This window comes from Pseudopipra pipra, chromosome 5 (assembly GCF_036250125.1).
Source record: "Pseudopipra pipra isolate bDixPip1 chromosome 5, bDixPip1.hap1, whole genome shotgun sequence".
Lineage (NCBI taxonomy): Eukaryota > Metazoa > Chordata > Aves > Passeriformes > Pipridae > Pseudopipra > Pseudopipra pipra.
Window position 1 is genome coordinate 49,647,809 of NC_087553.1, and position 20,000 is coordinate 49,667,808.

Here is a 20,000-nt window from a genome sequence, read left to right on the forward strand (position 1 = left end):
CCGAGTAAGTTGTATTACCTAGCACTGCTAGTACTAGTTCTTATTCATTCTACTTTTGATGTGAAGAAGCAAGAAGGACACCCTGTGGCAAAATCTGGAACACTCAGTTTTGCTGCAAATGTTAGATTGATAGAAGCTTTTGCAAATGCATGTGGATATGCATTAATATTTATCCAAGCTGTCATAAATGATTTCACATCATAGTGTTGGGAACATGGTGCTCATGGCAAAAACTTTAAAGTTTAATTATAATATATAATTTTTATGCAGAAGAGGCAAATGTCAGGACTTTTTTATTTTGAGGTAAGTTCTGGTCATTTTTTAAAGTATAGCAGCTGCCTGCATTATAAAGGAGCCATACATTGTGTGGAAGGGCAAAGGGGTTAAGTGTAATTCAGAGTCAAAAAATGATATAAAACTGGAAAATGCCATGAATATCAGAACATAGTTAATAATGGAAAATAATGAAACCTAAGTAAGAGAAATTGCAAACCAGAAGTAGAAATGCTGTTATATTCAGAATGTGAAAATAATTGGAAATGCACGAAATCCTTCTGACCACCTCTACAACTACTCAAAATGAGCTGCTCTGTGTGTGTATATTTCTAAATGTTCATACATGTATGAGTGCTTTGTATACATATGGAGTAATCATTTTGTTTTTACTCTTCATTTTGGTAGGCTGCACTGGCAGAGAGTAGTTTACCATTGCTTAGTAACCCAGGACTGATAAATAACGCATCCAGTGGCTTACTGCAGGCAGTCCATGAAGATCTCAATGGTTCACTGGATCACATTGACAGTAATGGAAATAGCAGTCCAGGCTGCTCTCCTCAGCCTCACATGTAAGTCCACTTAGCTTCCTTTCAAGAAAAAATGCCTTAGTCTAAGACACAATATTACTCAAAACCGCTTTGAAAGATGGTAAGTGAAATGTCTGGAGCTATATATTTGAAACTAAACATTTATATTAAAACATTTAAATAGATGTGTCTTCATTTACTCTGTAGTAAGATTGGTATAAGCTCTTTTTTTTTTTTGCTTTTTTTTTTAAACCTCATCATCTTGCTTGCAAGCATTGAACGTAATGATCTCTGTGGTCATTTTCACAGCCTGGTTTGTAAGGTGTAGTGAGAACGTTCACATTCGAATTAGTTGTAATTTTAACTATGAGTCTCTAAACCATTTATGAACTGTAGTAGAGATATTGCTCATTTATATAAACCATAAAATGCAAACTTTAACTGTTGCCCGCAGTTTACATAGAAGCCAGTAAAGTGTAACTTTTTGCCTGTCATATAAATCAGTGTAATTACATATTCAAGTTTAATTACTGGTGCGTCTGTATTGGCAAGGTTTATATGTTATATTTTATGCAAGACTACGATTCCTATTAATATTTAGCAGCTAACTATATCATTAATTACTCTAAAATCTTTCCCCTACCATCTTTTTAATGGAGCTGAGAGAGTGGAAGTATTAAAAATTGATGTATTGTGGATTTCAGAAATGTGTCTGAAGCTTTAGGAATGCCTGGCCTTAATCAGTGGTGTCAAACATGGCAGTTTCTTGTTTACTAAATAGTAAAACATGTATCTTGGAGGTATTGTTTCCTAGGTTATTTATATAATAATTAGCAGTGTGATATCTAAGTAGACTTAGTTTTAAGTTTACTGTAGAATGATTTTTAATGTGTATCTATAATTATGGTATCTCTCCCTTTTTTTTTATGTTTAAAAAAGCTGATCTCATTTGCCTTTTTTCATTCCATTTTCTCTTTCACATTTTAAATGCTCATTTTAATTTCTAGAGTGGGATATTTAGCAGTAACAGTAATTTAGAGCAGACTCCCTTTTTACTTATGCTCTGGTGTGCAAAGAATCCATTTTGATCTGACCTTTTTTTAGGGGAAATATTTTACCAATTTTTTCTTCTTTTGTTTGGTATGTTAATATATCTGTGCTCACACAGAAATGTTTATTGTCATGCATTTAATTGTTTTATTGTACATTTGTTCTACTTGCCTTTGAAAATAATACACTGTGAACATTCATGTATTTTATCGGGTTCCAAACCATTACTTTTTCAAAATGGAAAAATTTGTCTTTTGGAAGTGTCTTTAGATGTATTAAATAATACAAAAGAAGTAATAAAACTTGAAGTAGAAAGAACATGAATATATGCTCCTGAGAGTAACACTACTTTAAAACAAGTAAAGTGAGCAATCAGACAAAAGTTTTTATATCCCATGCTTTATGCTATCAACCATGCAGTGGGTAGCTTGAGGCCTTTTACTTTTAGCAGTTCTCCTGAGTATGCTAATGCTCTCTTCCTGTATAAAATGCCAAGACAATAAAACTTTAAAGAGCAAACAAGAGTTAGATCATGTGTGTTAAAAACAGCTACTTTACAGAAAAGAATGACACTTGCTATTAAAGTTGTTTTGTAAGTGTTTGGCAGATCTGTTTACATATCTTATGTACTGTCTGCCATTCTGCTGGATAAACTGAGATATCTGTGCATATGATTATGTAGATATGACTACATTGATAGCTGTGTTTACAGCTAAAATACTGCATATTGTAGCAGTTCTTGCCTATAAAAAAGGCAAATACACAGAGTTACACCGTAACTCAAGATTCAGCCTTCCTCTTTCATTTTTATGATATGCCATTTGTCAAAAGATGTAGTTTCAGGACTTACTGTGGTGACTCTTCTGAAATTTGTAAGGACGTGTTGCTCAGTTCTTTAAAATTGAAGCAACAGTAAATGCCCTGAGATACCACTGGAGAAAGAGCCCATGCTCATTCATGCCTTGTACCAAACAGTGCACGATCACTGAGCTTCTGTGAGACTATGAGCTGTTAGGCAAAATATACAGGCTATGACTAGATACGTGCTCACTTGTGACATTTTTACCTTTTCTTTGCTAAGGCAAAAAGGGAATGAATGCAATCTGCAAGGAAAAGTCAAGAAAGGGAGAGGTCTGTGTGGGAGGCAGAGGACCAACGAAGAAAAGAGGCCTCTTCCTTGCCTGTATGACCACATTGGTCAAGGCTCCTCATTTTTATTAAAGAGCATTACTTAAGAAAATGACAATATAGGGAGAGCAAGATGGAGGTAAACATAGGGACAATAGGGAGAGGAAGAATATGGCAAACAATGAAGACACAAATTTTGCATTACCTATTCAGATTACATAATACCATTTTTTTAAATGAAAAATAGTTAATAAACTAGTAAAAAAACATGGATTTTACTGACACAAGCACCAACTTACTTTTAGCCTCCTGAGAAGGTTCATCCAGGAACTCTGGATGTTTCTCCCCTAGAGAAGTGTTCTGGTTGCATGATAATTGCTGTACTCACCTATGAATTTGGGGGCTCTATTAATCTCCAAGTAGATTAAACCTCCATCTCCTGATTCCCAGGAGGCTGTACTAGCCGTGACACCAGGTATATGCTGAGCAATTACGTTGCCTGCCATCTTGTAGCTGGCACACAGCCAGGAACAATGGAGCATGGTATTAGAGAAAGAAGCAAGAGGTTATGCACAATTTAGAGATCACAGCATTCATCTGGGAAGGTGCAGAATTTGGATTCTAGACAAGCTTTCATGGCAAGATATTTGTTTAGTATTAGAGCATCGGCAGGAAATGTGAGAAGAGTCCCAGTGACAGTGTCAAAACCGAGCATGTCAGTTAAGCATTAGGTTGTTAAAATTGTACTGAATATTGTTTTATCAGATAAATGTATGATAGCAAAATTTTCCTATTTTGAGATGTTCATACTGATGTTTTTAGCATAAATGCATCTTTTTATAAACATAACGAATATTGTGTGTGTGTGCAGAAGTCAGTATATTCCATACTTGAGAATGGGAACATTATCAGAAACATTGATTTCTGTTGCTGTGGTACCTTAGCTACTGAGTGTCAGAGAGTGGGGAAATTATTCCAGTCTTTGAACCTAGTACTTCACATCTGGTTTTTGAAAGAGGATAGTAAGAGCAGTTAAATCATCAACTTACCCATCTGCGACCAGGTGTCTTAACATAGGTGGGCAAATCAACTTGCTTAGACAATAGTTTCTGTTCACTGACTAAAGAAAGACAGTAGGTCTATAACTTCAAGTAACTGTATCACATTTAAGTGCTTGTTAAGTGCAGCGAGTTCCAGCCAGAGTATTTAGGGCACTTTAAAAGCTTTAAAATTTTGGCCTCGGGTAATGAAATATAATCCGCTCCATTTCTTATGCTTTTTGAACACTTAAAAATACTGCAGTAAGTTGTAGGTGATCAGGATAACCATGGCCTGGTAGTTGGGGTAACTCTTGTATTAATAATTACGTAAAGCATCTGAAATTTTATGCTGTGTGCCTTCCAGTTTCCTTTCTCTGTCTAATGAAAGATGGTAATTCCATGATCCAGTATGCAGCATATCACTAGTGGGATCTTAAATCCTAGGTTTACTTTCTGTGTTTCAGCAGTATTAAATTCAAGTTCTGTCTTTGACTAATCTTCAAGTCCAATTCCTGGTATGTAGGCACTGAGTGCATCCTTGACATAAATCTTCACTGAGAAAATATGTTACTTATTGTGGGCATATATATTCTATTCAAAATTTTAATTTCCTCTAAGATGAGTTGTCAACGATCAGTGTCAGATCATTGTATTTTAATTTAAGTCAATGCTTAAGACTGTTTCTTCCTTAATTTTTTCAGTGTGGACTACTTCTCCAAAATTACTATGAGTTATAGCTGATAAGCAACAGGTTTCAAAGTGACAAATACAACTGAAGATACTTTATACATAAAAATTCATTGTTGATGTGAAATGAGTTGCTGCTAATCTTGCATAACAATTGTACATGGAATGTAGTTGGAAGTTCCACAGTACACACCTTTGTATAAATGCAGACTTCCGAAGTAAGAAAAAAGAAACCACAAGCATCCAAAGAATGCAATTAAAGCTGCATGGCTATGGAAAACTTTGGAAAAACTATTATTGTTCCTGCGGAAACAACAGCGTTGTATAAGACGTGATGCTTAAGAACAATAAGTTTGTGCATTAATGATAATGCAACTTTTTTTTAATAGCATTTTTAACAACCTCTTTTTAACAACATAAGAAACATCATAGTTAGCATAGTGCTGAAGAGTTTTGGAGGAATTTGAAAGTCAGTTCTTTCAGAACCAATAAATTCAGATTCTTAAATTAACAACAGGATCATAATGAAATAAACTTTCTGTTATTACTTTTCCTGTCTCTATTATATGTTCAAGAATTCTCACTCTTGGAGATGGCATATAAGGGATGGAAATCAAGTTCAATTGTTTTTCTGCTGTTTGTCTCTGCATTTGTACTAGACTGATCACACTCAAGTGATTATTGCAAATGGCACAGACCAGGGTGTTCTATCACCAGAACACTTATTCCATCATTTTTCCACGTGGTCATGGCAAATGCAAAATGCAAAATGCCATTTTACTTCATTGTATAAACTTGGGGGGAAAAGGTAGCATTTTAATCTGAAAAGGTCTCTGTAGCAGTTGAGGAAACAGACAAATTGGTCATGAGAAAACAAGAAAAATTGTAGACTGAGAAAATGTAGTCCTGCCATAAGAAACAATGGGGTGATTATACCATACTATTAAAACTCACTGCAGCTTATTTAATAAGGAGTGGGAGGATTTAGCAAAAGAGATAGGAAAAGCAGATATCCCTCTGCTGAGGTTTTGTGGAAGGGGGTTGTCATCATGGTTTTTTCTCTGCTCAGTCTGTGAGAATGTAGAGAATTCTCACTCTGTGAGAATGCACTGAGGACAGTGCAACTAATCTCATATTCTCAGTTGATTTACCTAAATAATCTAGTTCCTAACAGCAAATCCAGAATCCCGGAGTTAATAGATGTCATTCAGATTTATAGAATTTTAATTGTTTGTATTTTTAAAAAAGTACTGTGAAAAGAAGAAATAATTTTTCGAATGACTTCTTAAAAGGTGAATTAATATATCCTCATCTCCTCTGTGACTCTTTGTGTTCAGCTATTTTAGTTCTGGACTCTGTAAGACAGGAATTGTTTGAAGCCAAATGTCAAGATGCGAACATGTATCCCATGATCTTTAAAGCTGTTTCTAGAAAATTTTATGTTAGGCTGTTATGGGAAAGAATAACTTTTGTCCAAATGAATAAGAGTAAGAGTCAATCTGAAAAAAAAAAATAAGTTATATCCAGTGTAGTCCTTCGTCTTCAATTTTGTGTGGAAAAAGGGACTTCCAACCATCTGTGGTTTCAGTCACCTTTTCCTTTGTATTCTGCTGTCGTTCCCAACCTAATCCTTTAACTTTTCTCACTCTTGCCCTGACTGTATCCTTTCTCTCTGCAGTTCTATCTGCATAATCATCAAACTTATTTTTTTTCAAACTTTTTTATCTTTAAATTTTATTCCCAGAGGCAAATATGATTATTCTGCTCTAAGATCATTTACTTTTGAGGTGCTTCAGTTTGAAAGCATTCCATTGTCAGGTCGTTCCCATATCTGATTATTCCAGTCCCCCACTGTTAAGCTTTCACACCACTTACAGTAGGTTACCTATCATTCCAGTTTTAATCCCTTTCATTCCCTTGTTTCTTTAACTTCATAATGTTCCAATCCCCTGTCTTTCCTTCGTTCTTTTTTTTTTTTTTTTGTTATCGTTTCATTGTCCCATTTCATGATCTCTTTGCATTTACCTTGGAGGCTTGTTCTAGGGGACTGCTATGATCCAAGTCTCTTGCTCATTGTATAAGACTTGACATAGTCTATAAGAAAATAAACTTGTAAAACACATCAATTAACAGAGATGTAACAAGCATTATTAAATAGGTGAGAAGCATGTAATTGAGTGGATGAATGTGGTAGCAATTGCAGTATTTTAGGTATCCTTGTTCATCAAAACTGTTTCACCTAATCACATGATATTTTAATGCCTGTATAATTTAATTTCACACATTTTTATTCATAAATCTAACATAAGGAAGATAATGGGCAAAGAGACTTCGTGACAACAATTGACTTTTATTTTTATGTGGAAAGAGGAACAGCTAGGAAATGGGATCTTAAAGGTTATATCTTTTGTCTGAGCATATTCCCATTGAGGAAAGTTCTATTGTGATAAGACACAGTGAAAAAATTTTGGCTTTTGTACAGAGCCACTCACATGTGGACACTAATGGAAAAATAAGCAATGATGTTTTGATTAATAATATTTTTCACCATTCTCATTGACACAACTTTTCACTTGAATGTTTTCCTAAATATTTATATTATCCTATTTTTTAATTTTATTTTATATTACTCTCCTTTTCAGTCTATTTGTCTTCTACATTTTGCTTCTGTTCATCAGTTTTCTTCCAACACTGATGGTCCAGTCCTTTATCATTTCCTCTTTTGCTTCTTAAATGTTACATTTCTTACTTTTGATCAGAAGTTGCCATTTCTTTCTTACGTTATTCCAGCCCTAACTGTTGCACTTCTAGAATACATTCCCAATGCTCTTAAAAAGATCACTCCAGAGATACAGCACTTTCAGATGAAAAGAGTCAGATCCCCATAGCACAACGTGTAAAAGTTGTTAGACTCCTGTGGGGTTTCACAGAACCTTTTAGGAAGCTGTCCTGATGAAAACTTTGTGGTACTGCTGTCATGAATTCTCAGTGTATGGACAATATACTTAGGCTTTTCACATTTTTTAGTATAAGAAAAGGCAGCATCTTAAATATCGTTGCAGATATTAAAAATGTGTTTGAAGTTGCACAACTAAATCTCCCTGCAATGTGGTTGTGTAACTCTTAAAATTAGTTCATAAGAGATTCCTGTCTTTGTGCAATGCAAAACTGAGATGACAGTGCAATTAACAATGTATTTCTAAAACTGCACAGACAGTTACAAATTTTATCCACTCTTGATGATTGCATTTGTTTTTTTAGTAACTGTAATGTTATAAGCCAAAAATTTTGAAAGTGAACTTTCTAGATATCTTTTTCTAAATACACATGTCCAAAATGTGTCTTTACATTTATTTATAAGATAAAAAGTCAAATAAAAGCATACAATTATATCCAATTGCTAATGCTTATCCCAGTAGCTTAAATTATGACCCATAAATCCAAGCAAACATTTATTGAAAAATATAGGACATCATGCTGAGAAATTAGTTTTTGTCAACTGTTTAGTCTTTAGAATTTGTAGAAAAATAGGCACTTTACACATTTTAAAAGACTAAAAATTCCAATGCACTTTTTTTTTAAGGACCTTAGAGAAAGATTTCACCTCAGTGTGAAACCCCATTTGTAGGTCACACTGAAGTTACCAAATCTCCAGATGACTGAAGATGTGATTATACTTGGTGAAGTCCATATACAGAAACAACATTCACAGTCTTGTGGCTAAGTGTAGTTGCATCCATCAGCAACCTTTGATTTAGAACAGTACTGTGAATGCCTGTAGTACAGACCCTGTTAGAATTATAACTGCAAGTATTCTGGTGGTTTTCTCCAACTAAGAAACAATATTAAAAATGTATTAAATAGGCTGAACATATCCAGTAGTTTTTCTTCTTTACCTAGACTTTACCAAGTTCATTTGTTTCACTGTACCATTAATAAAGGTTTAATGATGTTGCAGAATCTTTGTATGATCGTGGCCACTCACTAATGCTCTTCAAAGACTTTTCCATAAGCTTCTGATTGAGATGGATCAGGGGTTGTGTTTATTTGATGCAGTATTATACTGCAACTGAACTTGTCTATCTCGTATTGGCCTTTTTAGCCACCAACGCGCTTGCAACAAACGTGGGTAGAGCCCTTCCCAAATCTTCGTTCGCGAAGCCTAGCCATGAATACTGTCATAGTAGTAGTCTAGATAATTAGGGACTTCCCCCAACTTGATTTTAATTTTTCTTCGTGTTTCCCCTCGTTTTCTTCATTCCTTGCAAATTTGGCATTATCAGATATCATAGTCAAAAAAATGCTTTGAGCTTTTATCTCCTGTTGTTCTTTTGATACTGTCTCTCACAGTATCCTTTTGGGCAAAATGGCCAGCACACAGCTGAATAACTGTGCTACATGATGGATGAGCAATTGGCTCACAGGTCAGGTGTAAAGGATAATAATGAATGGGGTAACGTCAGACTGGTGACCTGTCACTAGTGGGATTCTGCAGGGCTTCATCCTCGGTCCAGTTCTTTTTGACATCTTCATTGACAGCCTGGATGCAGGACTAGAAGGAATACCACGTAAGCTTGCCAATGATACTAAACTGGGAGTAGCTGTCAACTCCCCCAAGGGCAGAGAGAACTTGACGAGAGACCTTAACAAATTAGAGAAATGGGCAATCACCAACCATATGAAGCTGAACAAGGGCAAGTGCTGGATTCAGCACCTGAGACAGGGCAACCCTGGTTGTGTGTATAGACTGGGGAATGAAAAAGCTGGAGAGCAGCGCTATGGAAAGGGACCCGCAGGTCCTGGTTGATGGCAAGTTGAATATGAGTCAGCAGTACCAGTGCAGTGTCAGCAGCAGCCAGGAGGGCCAACCGTGTCCTGGGAGGCATCAGGCAAAGCATCACCAGCTGGTCGAGAGAGGCGATCGTCCCATCCTGCTCTGCACTGGGGCGGCCTCACCTTGAATATTGTGTGCAGTTTTGGGCACCACAATATAAAACCACATTGAGCTATTAGAGAACATCCGAAGGAGGACCACAAGAATTGTGAAGGGTCTTTTAGGGAAGCAGGAGGAGCAGCTGAGAAGAGGAGACAGGGGAGACCTCATCATGGTCTTCAACATCCTCACAAGGGGCAGGTACCGATCTCTTAACTCTCATGACCAATGGCAGGACTCAAGGAAACAGCATAAAGCTGAGTCAGGGGAGGTTTAGGTTGGATATTAGAAAAAGGTTCTTCACACAGAGGGTGGTTGGATACTAGAACAGGCTCCCCAGGGAAATGGCCACAGCATCAAGCCTGACAGAGTTCAAGAAGCATTTGAACAATATTCTCAGGCACATGATGTGACTCTTGGGGATGGTTCTGTGCAGGGCTAAGGGTTGGACTCAATGATCCTGATAGGTCCCTTCCAACTCAGCATATTCTGTGATTCTATGATCACTTCAAGTCCTAGCTTTTAAACATTAAAAAATAAAATAAAGATGAAAGTGTCAAGAAATTTAGCAGATGGAAAGGAAATACTTCGGTAGCGTCTTGCTGAAAATTTTGAAACCTACCATCAAGCATATCAATCAACATTTTCAGTGAACTGTTCCAGAAGATGTTCCATGCCTAGGTGTAAGTGTAATGCTATTTAATTCTTGTTGCTGCATTATAGCAAAATATTTAAGTGTCACTGTGCAGAAATGTTGATTATTAGCTTGTAAAATCTCACAAAAACGTGCTGGAATTGTTAGTCAAAAGATATTTTTTCAACTTTTTTGTCCCGTATTATCTGTCTGATCTACTATGTTTCCGAAGAGTTTTATTGATGTAAAAGTTTTCAACAACAATAGAAAAACAATTTTATGTACCATGTATTTATATTAAAATATACAAAGCCCACACATAGCACAGTCCAAATTCTCCCTCAGCTTTTCCTGGATCATTGCATAGCTTTCCAGATTTTACATAGAGAATATTTGTCTGCTCTAACCCACAAATAACATTGAGATACTTAGTTGTTGCTGATAAGTTTTTGTGTAACTAGTACAATTTTTAAAACTTCCCAACCATTAGATACTACATAGCACACTGGATCCACAGCCTCTTGTCTTGAACTTGGTTGTTTGTGGGCTTGTCTTTTCTTGTGGTTCTTCAACAACCCCAAAAATATTCACACTCAAATCTCTAGCACTTTGTCTTTTTCCTTTGAATTTTTGCCTTAAAAACTCCTGTGCTCTTTCTCCCTAATCCTTTTCTTTGTTTAGCATGTTAACTTTTGACGTTTGAACTAGATGCAGTTGACGGTTTGAAAGACTTTAGAGGCCTGTGCCCTAAGCTAATTTCTAGTCAAGTTTCTACTTTTTTGTGGTTCTGTTGCAGAGAAAATACGTTTATTTAGACACCAAAGGGAGCAAGACAATGTCAAGGATGGGAATTCTAGTAAGAGTTGCCAGAATCAGAAAATATATGTTAATGTCATCTTCTTAATCAGAACTTGATTCTTAAAAATTTTGATCCCATAAGAAGGGCTAATTGTAGGTGAGTTTTAAGCCTCATTTGATATTTAAAGAAAGTGTATTTTTAATATGCCAGTTTTTTAGAAAGATAATTTCTTTATCTATGTTCAAAATTTCATCTCTTTAGTAAGTGGTTTTAACATTTGTAGCTGATAATATGTAAGTGTAAATAGGATATCCCTATTTATAGTCTTGGCTTTTTCTTGCCAAATTAAAAAAGAATAATAATTTTAAAAGAACCACAAACAACAGACAAAACACCAAGATCTGGTCAATTTAATTATCAGTTTCATAATATATAAAAAAATCTGTATATTTTCATTGCCCATTTTTAATGAAGAATTTTTGGGTTTTGATCAAAGTGAAATGAAATCATCAAATTGTCAAAAAAAAAAAAAAATCTGTCAATCTGATATGGCAGGAGGCACCAAACACCATCTCCAGCCACTTCAGGATCAAATGTATTGGTATATTTTGTAGATAAGCAGCACGAAGTCATCCCTGAGTTGGGAAGTGCCTATGCTATAGAAATGAAAAAGTAAAGGTTTGCTACTAGTGTCCATGAATTAATTGCTGGCTGGCTTCTGCAATATGAAGGTCAGTATGTGTTAAACATTTTTACTGTAGAATAATGGTAGATAGCATCTTGGAATTATTGAATACTTAATGTTTCTAGTAGTATTTAAATATATAGTGTTTTTAAAAAACACAATTCATTAACTGTATAACTTACAGAGGATTTTAAAAACTTCTTTTGCAGTAGCACTAAGCCTCGTTATTTTAAATAAATTGTAGTGTGATAACTGTAATGATAAAATGATCATAGATATGCCATATTAATTATGTGTAAAGTGAAGGTGAACATTTGCTTTTTTCCTATATTTTCCTTGTTTCCATATTTCTATTGTATCACTTTTACTCATATCTCCAGGCCTCTACTCCTCTTGTGTTGAGTTCAGAGGCAGATAAATTAAATCAGTTCAAAGTACTCCTACCATTTGTTATGTTTCCTCCTACAAATATGTTTACCATGCCATAGGTCACTTCTGTTGTTCTTTCCTGGATACTCCTATATTGTTTTTGAGATGAGTGAGTACTAGGTAAAAGGTAGCCAAGTACATTGAACATACTAGTTGAGGCGAGGGCCTACTTATAAATACATAAACATGCTCTATATTATTGTAACTGTCATTATTCTCTCCTAGTTAGTCTAACATACTGGGTCTTGACTTCTTAAGCAGAGGCACCGCTGAAGGATTCATAATAATATATTTCCCAAGTGGTTACAGTAGATGGATGAACATGCGTAGTTTATTGTCTTCTTTTATTTGTCAACAGTAAATTGATTTGCCATGGATTGTCAACTTTGGGGTTTTTTCACAGTTAACTTTACATATAACTAATCTAAATATATTGTGTTGTTATTTCTATTTATATCTTCAGGTTTATTCATAATTATGTTCAAAATAGAAATCCAATGTACAATCTTAGACAATTCTTGCTGTTAGCCTACCTCTATGTTGTGAAATAATCTTGTGTTCTTCCTTCATCTAACTAGTTTTAATACTGGCAAATCTTTATGTCTACTTTTAGTATGAGTTGGATTTTTTGAAGTTTGTCACAGGAATTTGCAAATTAAAATACATTATCAGCTCTCCTTGTTTACTATAGTATTACTCTTAGATGCCTCATAGAGCAAGTAAAATTACCGGTCTTACTTGCTATTCCACCTCATTCATCTAGTAGAAAAATATGTGATTCACTATATATTTCACCTTTGGTTATTCCTCCTTTTCCCCAAGCTTTCTGTCAGATGCCTTACATATTTTACTTACATCTTCTGCTGTGAATAAACTTCACAATTGAAATCATGGCCCTAAGGAAGTCAAGGGGAATTTTGCCATAGACTTAAATTAGATCTAAAATTTTTTTATTGATCTTTGAAAATTTGTACAATCTTAGTAGACTACAATATTAGCTACAACATTAGCAAAATCACTGATGTTGAAATCTGGAACAGTTTTATCCATGTAAATACAAGCAAGAAATATTTTCTCAGTTGTGTCAGGACTAATTGGGTATGACTTGCTAATAAATAAGTTTGTAAGAGTTTTTTAAAAAGGTTTGGGTTTTCTTTTTCCTGCTAATATAAGTGTAATGTCTTAATTTTTTTTTTTTTTTTTGCATTTAACTGCCTTCTTAATACTTTGTACCTCCTTTCCAGACATCCTATGTAGCTTGTGGTGTACTCTTCCCTTCAAAATAGCACCATGTGTTCACTTGGTTCAGATTTTCATGTAACAATGAGTATCTTCCTGCTGTCCCCCTCCCCTCTGATATTAGTAATACACAGGCACTTATACACATATACAGAGTAGCTTTCCTGTGACATATTTGTGCTAGATCTTCACATCCAGTTGTTGATTGTTGTTGACTTTTACTCTGGTCTTCCATTTGCAATACCCAGGTATTCTCTGATTTCTCCTGGGACATAAGAATATGGTGGGACCTATTCTGGTTAACAACTGATGTTTTGCAGGATGGACTTCTTTCTCATTAGGTTTGCAGATGATATCAAATTAGGGGAACAGTCAGTATGCATAAGGGTAAGATAGCACTTCAGAGGACCTGTATGGTCTGAAGAACTGGGCCAAGAGGAACTTTATGAAATGCCTTGCCCTGCACTGAGGAAGGAAGATTCCCTTCTGTTTCCAGTTTTTAGCACCTCAAATTTAAAAATTACAGCAGTAAACTGGAGTTAGTTCAGCAAAAGTCTACCCAAATGGTCAAAAGCAGAAACAATTGTCATCTGAGGAGAGGCTGAGAGAGCTGAACTTGATCAGCCTGGAGAAGAAGCAGCTTTGAGGGGACCTGACCCCAGTACCTATAAGGAGATTAGCAAGAAGATGGAACCAGGCTCTTCACTGAGTGGTACAATGAGACACTGGGCATAAGTTAAAATGAGGGTTTCAGGTTGGATATAAAGAGTATTCTTTCCTCACGAGGACAGCTAGGCAATGAGTGGGCTCTTGCCAAGGAAGTTGTATAGTCTATGTCCTTGGAGGTTTTCTTAACCTGACTGGATAAAATCCTGAACAACCTGGTCTGACCTTCTAGCTGTGCCTTTTTTAGGAAACTGCTTCATCTAGAGATCTTCTGAGGCCCCTCTGACCTGAATTATCCAGTGATCCTAGCGTATATTTTCTTAAAAACAGAACCATGAGAGAATGAGAAGAAGCAACCTAGCATTTTAGCAACCAAGCTTAAGGAGAAAGGTGCTCTGGACTTTGTTTTACACATACCAGTGAAGTCATATCAGGTGCTCACAGGACGGATCTTACAAACTGCAATAGCTGAGTTTACATCTTTTAAATGTATCACAAAAGAAAAGTTGTGTTTGCAAGACCAGTTTTGTGCAGTTGGTAATGATGGGGGTTGTGATTATCATTATTTTTCTTCTCCCCACCCTGAGGGACTCGCCTCCCTTTTATCCTACAGTAATTGAAGAGAAGGCAAAAAGAACACTAGCTTCTTCTACACTAACTGATAACATTTTATCAACAGATACTATAAATAGGAAAGCAAGTCTAGTTTAGAGGTTGTAAAAGCAATAATAGACTTACGCAAACTCATTTGTACTTGTTCCTACACCTTACTTGATGCACCGGAGGCATTTTGTGACCATTGATCATTAATTCCATCTTATGCCATCTCCTCTAGCGATGAACTAAAGAAGACAAACTTTAGTGGCCTAATTAATTATTCCTATGCACTTTTATCTCCTGTCAGCATCTTCAGTGGTGCCTGCCAGCTAGGCCTGTTGCCTCAGCTTTCCATTGCCAAGTCAGTGCAGCTCCCAGCTCCACCATGGTAGACTTGAAATCCTTGGTGATAGATAAGATGATAGATATGAAAATCAGTATATTTCAAATGTATTTTTTGTGCTTCAGTGTTCTGTTTGAGAGAAGAAAATGTTGTTATTTCCTTTTTCCTTTTTTTTTTTTCTCAAAATGGCTCTTGGAGGGCTTAGGGTAGAAAGGTGTAATTTGAGAGTGCCAGATTGACAAAGTATTACCATAAACAAAGCCCACTGAGGAGCACTGTTTCTATAGGAATTTTGTGTCCAGTTTTATTCCACCAGGATGTTGTAGCTTTGCTCTCTCAGGGAAATGAGGTAGCACACCCTCAGCTGCCTCACAAGGATACGTGACAACAGGACCTTCCTCCCCTTCTTGTTTGAAGCTGGAGATGTGCATATAGGCATTATTTTATCTAAAACTAATGCTGCTTCTTTGGCATTTCAGTATATGTGATAAACACATGGAGGAGATGTTTCCTGATCTTCAAGGAGAAATAATAATGGATTCTGGGACAGTTGTGGCATTACTGAATTTGTATTTAATTACTCATCTAATATTCTTTCTTCCCTTTCTCAGTATTTGGATTAGTATCTCCCTAAGTGGTTGTACATATTCATATCAATAAACATTGAGTAGAAGTTCACTTCTACTTAAGAAAAATAATAAACTTTTTATAATAACATGAAATTGTAGAAAGACAAAGTAATAGAATTAGACAACATGAATAACAATTAGAAAATGCTGTAGGATTTGAGGATTTGTCTCCATTTGCCTACCAATGCATAAATATAAAAATTCTTTGTCTGTAATCGTGGAATGGAAAAGAGAGCTTTTTTTTTTAAACTGCTGTAGGACATTCTACAGATCTATAGCTATACTGATACGATGTGATACAGCGCTTCTTGAGGAAATACTGGTTCAGGTCTATGAGGGAAAAAAAGTCAGACAGCAATAGAAGTTGTACATAATATATTTCAACAAGTTAAACTTGGAATATACTTAATATTAACACAGGGAATTCTTTAGAAAGCCAAGATGCTTCAGATAAAAATAAATATTTAAATTGTTCTTTAAATACAAAAATATGAAAACATACAGAAATAATTAGATTTGCCGCAGTATTCTTTGAGCTTAGTAGCTCACCTTGTTGACTTGGACACAAATATTCTCCCACAGTTTGAAGAATTCTGTAGCTGTGGATCTTCTCCCAGCATATGCATGGAACACTTTGTGTAGCTGAATCAAAGTTGCACTTGCAGTGCAGACTGCCTAGAGCATAAAAGAATTGAAGGTAGTGTGAGTAATAAGCAAAAATGTAACTAAAAAATGCAGTTGTTTGATGTTAAAAGCTCCACTGAAAATGTGTTACACAAATATAGCATGTTCTGATTTGCTCTTTTCATATACTGAAGTACAGTCACTGTAATGAAGTAAAGATAGTGGATAAATAGTACAGTTAGAGGAATATCTGCAGACTAACCAACTGGTTGTGAAGATCTAATGTTTGCAGGCTTAAGGCTGTCTACAGAATTGCGACGAAGAATGGGTTAAACTGAGCATAATTTGGTTTTGGAAATAGTTAAAATTTCTTGGGAGCTACCTAATTGTTTGGAGGGTTTTTTACCTTTTAAAAATCTTTATTACTTTAACATGCAAACATAATCTTAAAAGAAAATCAATATAGGCTGCCATACCACATATGGCTTAGAAATTATTCAGTCCCAAATATTCCCCTGGGAAAACTTTCTTCATCCAAGTTTTAGAAAATTCATCATCTTTATACACTTCTACAGGAAGTCACTAGGAAAACTAGTGAGCCAGTAGTATCAGAATTGAAGTCTTATAGAAAATAAGCTTGGGAGGGACTTCAAGACATGAGCTAATTTATTGCCCTTTGTGCCATTGACTACCAAAGCAAAAAACTCCCTGGTGTTACTAGATGCCTAAGTCACCACAGCAATACAAAATGCTTTCAGCTGCAACCCAGAAAAAAATTATTCTTTCATAATTACAGACTGGTTATTGCAACCCCTGAGAGGAATAAAAATGCTCTGAAAGAGCTTAAAAGAATTACATGATTTGTTGTAAACCGTACATTTGGCTACATGGCTCACAGTAAGCACGTTGACCTAGGCAGCTTCTCTCTCAATGTCTACCACCTCTTCAATACAAAACCAAGAGCAAAGTCTTTTCAGTGTCAGTCATTACATTGACTTAACTGCCCGAGAGACTCAATTTCTCTGTTTTGATGTCCCCCACCACTTTTTCTTAAATGATTTTAACAGAACATTAAAGATTTTGGGTGAATATGGGCAACAATGTTTAGAGGACCCGGATCTGAACTGTGGAATTTGTTCCTCTGGGAATCCTGGAGGGATTAAGTCCTGGAACTTTCCTGGCAGCTTTCAGAATTAAACACTGGACTACTGGCACTTTTTTCTTTTTCACATACACAAATAAAAAATTAACTAATTTTTTTTCCTTCTGTAGAATTGCATGAAAGATATACAGGGAAACTTAAATTGTTAAAGCTCTTTTTTTGAAGAAGGGAAGGATCACTGTGGTAACTCAGTGCTGATGGTTATAAAAGGCATTGTCTGGCTTCACATTTTTTCCAAAGAAAATTTGCATTTTCTATTCAAAGCTTGGAATGAGCACTATTTCTACTAACCAAATCTAAACCTTGTTTATTGTAATTATTTATATTTTGTTGTCCTGTGTTCTCACTGCTGTTTTGTTGGATTCAGTATCCCCTTACATTAAAGCTGATGTGATGTGAATCCACTGTAGAAAACATGCTATTCATAATTGAGAATATTGTATCAAGTATATTGTCTCCTTGTTGACAGCAGCTCAACTCAATTTAATTAAGAAATCATGTACTTGGTTATAGGATCTGGTTGTTTTCTTGTCAGGAACAGCATGCATTCTAATGTTTAAAAGTTGAATGTAGCACTTGTTTTGTTGCTGTTGTCTAGATTTTAGCAGGATTTTAGTAGCTATTATACTAAACATGTTTTCCCAAGGTAGGATCAGGCATATGCAAAACTCAGAAGACAAGTTCACCTTGTATCAGACGAGTTATTGCAGGCTTTGAGAATTTGGCTTTGTCCCTAAATATTTGGAACCTACTTTATACATGCCTTCCTAGTATATATTTATCCCTCAACTGCCTGTCCTGTTATCTTTCTTTTTCCTTTAAAGCATCAAAGCTCTTCTCCAACAGCCTACAGTCTTCATAAGTGTCCTGCAACTGTTACCTGTCTCCTGGTGGTTGTTTCAGTTAAATGTTACAAATTTTGATTTCTTTAAGGAAACAGTATTCAGTTGTAGTTTGCCAGTTATGGAAGTGAGAGAAAATTCTTCATGTAAAGCTGTAAAGCCTGTGGAAGAGTGAATGCTTGAGGCAGACACAGAGACAGAGGAACTTCATGTTCTGTGATCTGTGGGCAAAGAAGTAATGTATTGAGATGAGAAGGCAGATCTGCAAGATATTAGAATCCTTCTTTTATATTAAAAACATCTCTCACAGAGAGTATTATTTTGAAAGTGCTGGGGTACAAGAAAGTCTTCTTTATAATTGTAGATCCGTCAACTGTAAAGAAGGCTATCCATGGAAATGAGGATGTTAATTTGTTTATATCTTTAACTAAAAGTGCTTTGACATAATTTACCATAGCCATGTTTTATTTTTGCTGCTGCTGCATTCATCTCCTTGCTTTGTGACACTGCATTGTCAGTCTGTAGTTCATGTAGAGGTGTAATTTGTCAACAGTTCTTCAAAGGAGAGAGGTGTTTTGATGAGGACATTTGGACATAATGTCTTAATTGAACTTGCTAAGAGATTATTATACCAAAGAGTTAGCAGTGACAACTTACTTCTCACAGATGTGTGTCTAACCCCAAGGATGATTTGGTAAAGGCCTACAAAGATGCGGACTCCAGGACGCCCTAAGCAACCTGACCCCGTGCTTCACATGTGCTAATTTTTTTACCTTTTGAAAGGTGAAACCCCTAGCATCTGACCTGTTGCTTTTTCTATAACCTAAGACTTCCTTTTTTCAGCCTTTCATCATATAACAGTTTTTTCTAAACCTCTACTGGGATTTTCTCAAGCTGCCATTGGTTTGAAATCTCATCATCTTCACCAATGCACTTGCATTACCTCCCAATTTGTTGACATATATGAATTTAATAACCATGCTCTCTATTCTATCTTCTTTATCATTAATAAAAAACACTGACTAGTTCTGAACCCAGAATTGGTTCATCAAGGAACCATAATAAACTTTGTTAAAATAAAAATTCCAATTATATAGTAGATAAGAAAGTTTTGATCAGAAGTCAGAACTAGGCTGTGACAGGCTGTTAGGATTTGAGTAGCATAGATATTAATAAGAAGTCATGGAATGTATAAATATTTATTCAGAGTTTATGTTTAGGTACTCAACACTTCACATGGGAATTTGTTCTTAGCTTACTGCTCCTATTGCATAACAAAACAGTAGTGCAGAATTTTTGCAAATAAACACATTTAAATAATATATCTATCCATATATACACATCATATTAACATAAAAATACCAATCTGAATATTTTACTTTTTCTTTGTAATAAACAGCTTGGAATATATCACACTATACTGAAAGTCTTCAAGATAAGAATGTATTCAGTAATTTAAAAGTTGAGTTCTCTTATCTACCTCCCTCACTTATGGAAAAGAAAAAGAAAAGCTTTTTGGTTTTCATACATATTCTGTATAGTTGCTTCCTCCTTAGAACATACATAAGATACTATAATGGAAGATCCTTTACATCTCTAACCAACATGCCTCAACTTTGGCTTTCAACCTTTGATTTTGAAAAACCAACTCTAGAGAGAAATGTTAATTTCAAGAGCCAATGTGTTATTCCTTGTGTTTACACTTCCTGA

At 35.5% G+C, this 20,000-nt stretch overlaps 1 protein-coding gene across 19 annotated transcripts in view; it reads left to right on the forward strand.

The window, feature by feature from the left end:
* Positions 1-20,000, forward strand: part of FOXP2 (forkhead box P2) — a 408,792-nt gene that overhangs the window by 380,071 nt on the left and 8,721 nt on the right. For all 19 annotated transcript variants that reach the window (XM_064656006.1, XM_064656022.1, XM_064656003.1 and 16 more), the window contains one exon: positions 682-845. In XM_064656006.1, the coding sequence (XP_064512076.1) occupies positions 682-845 (164 nt within the window). The remainder of the gene's footprint in view (positions 1-681; positions 846-20,000) is intronic.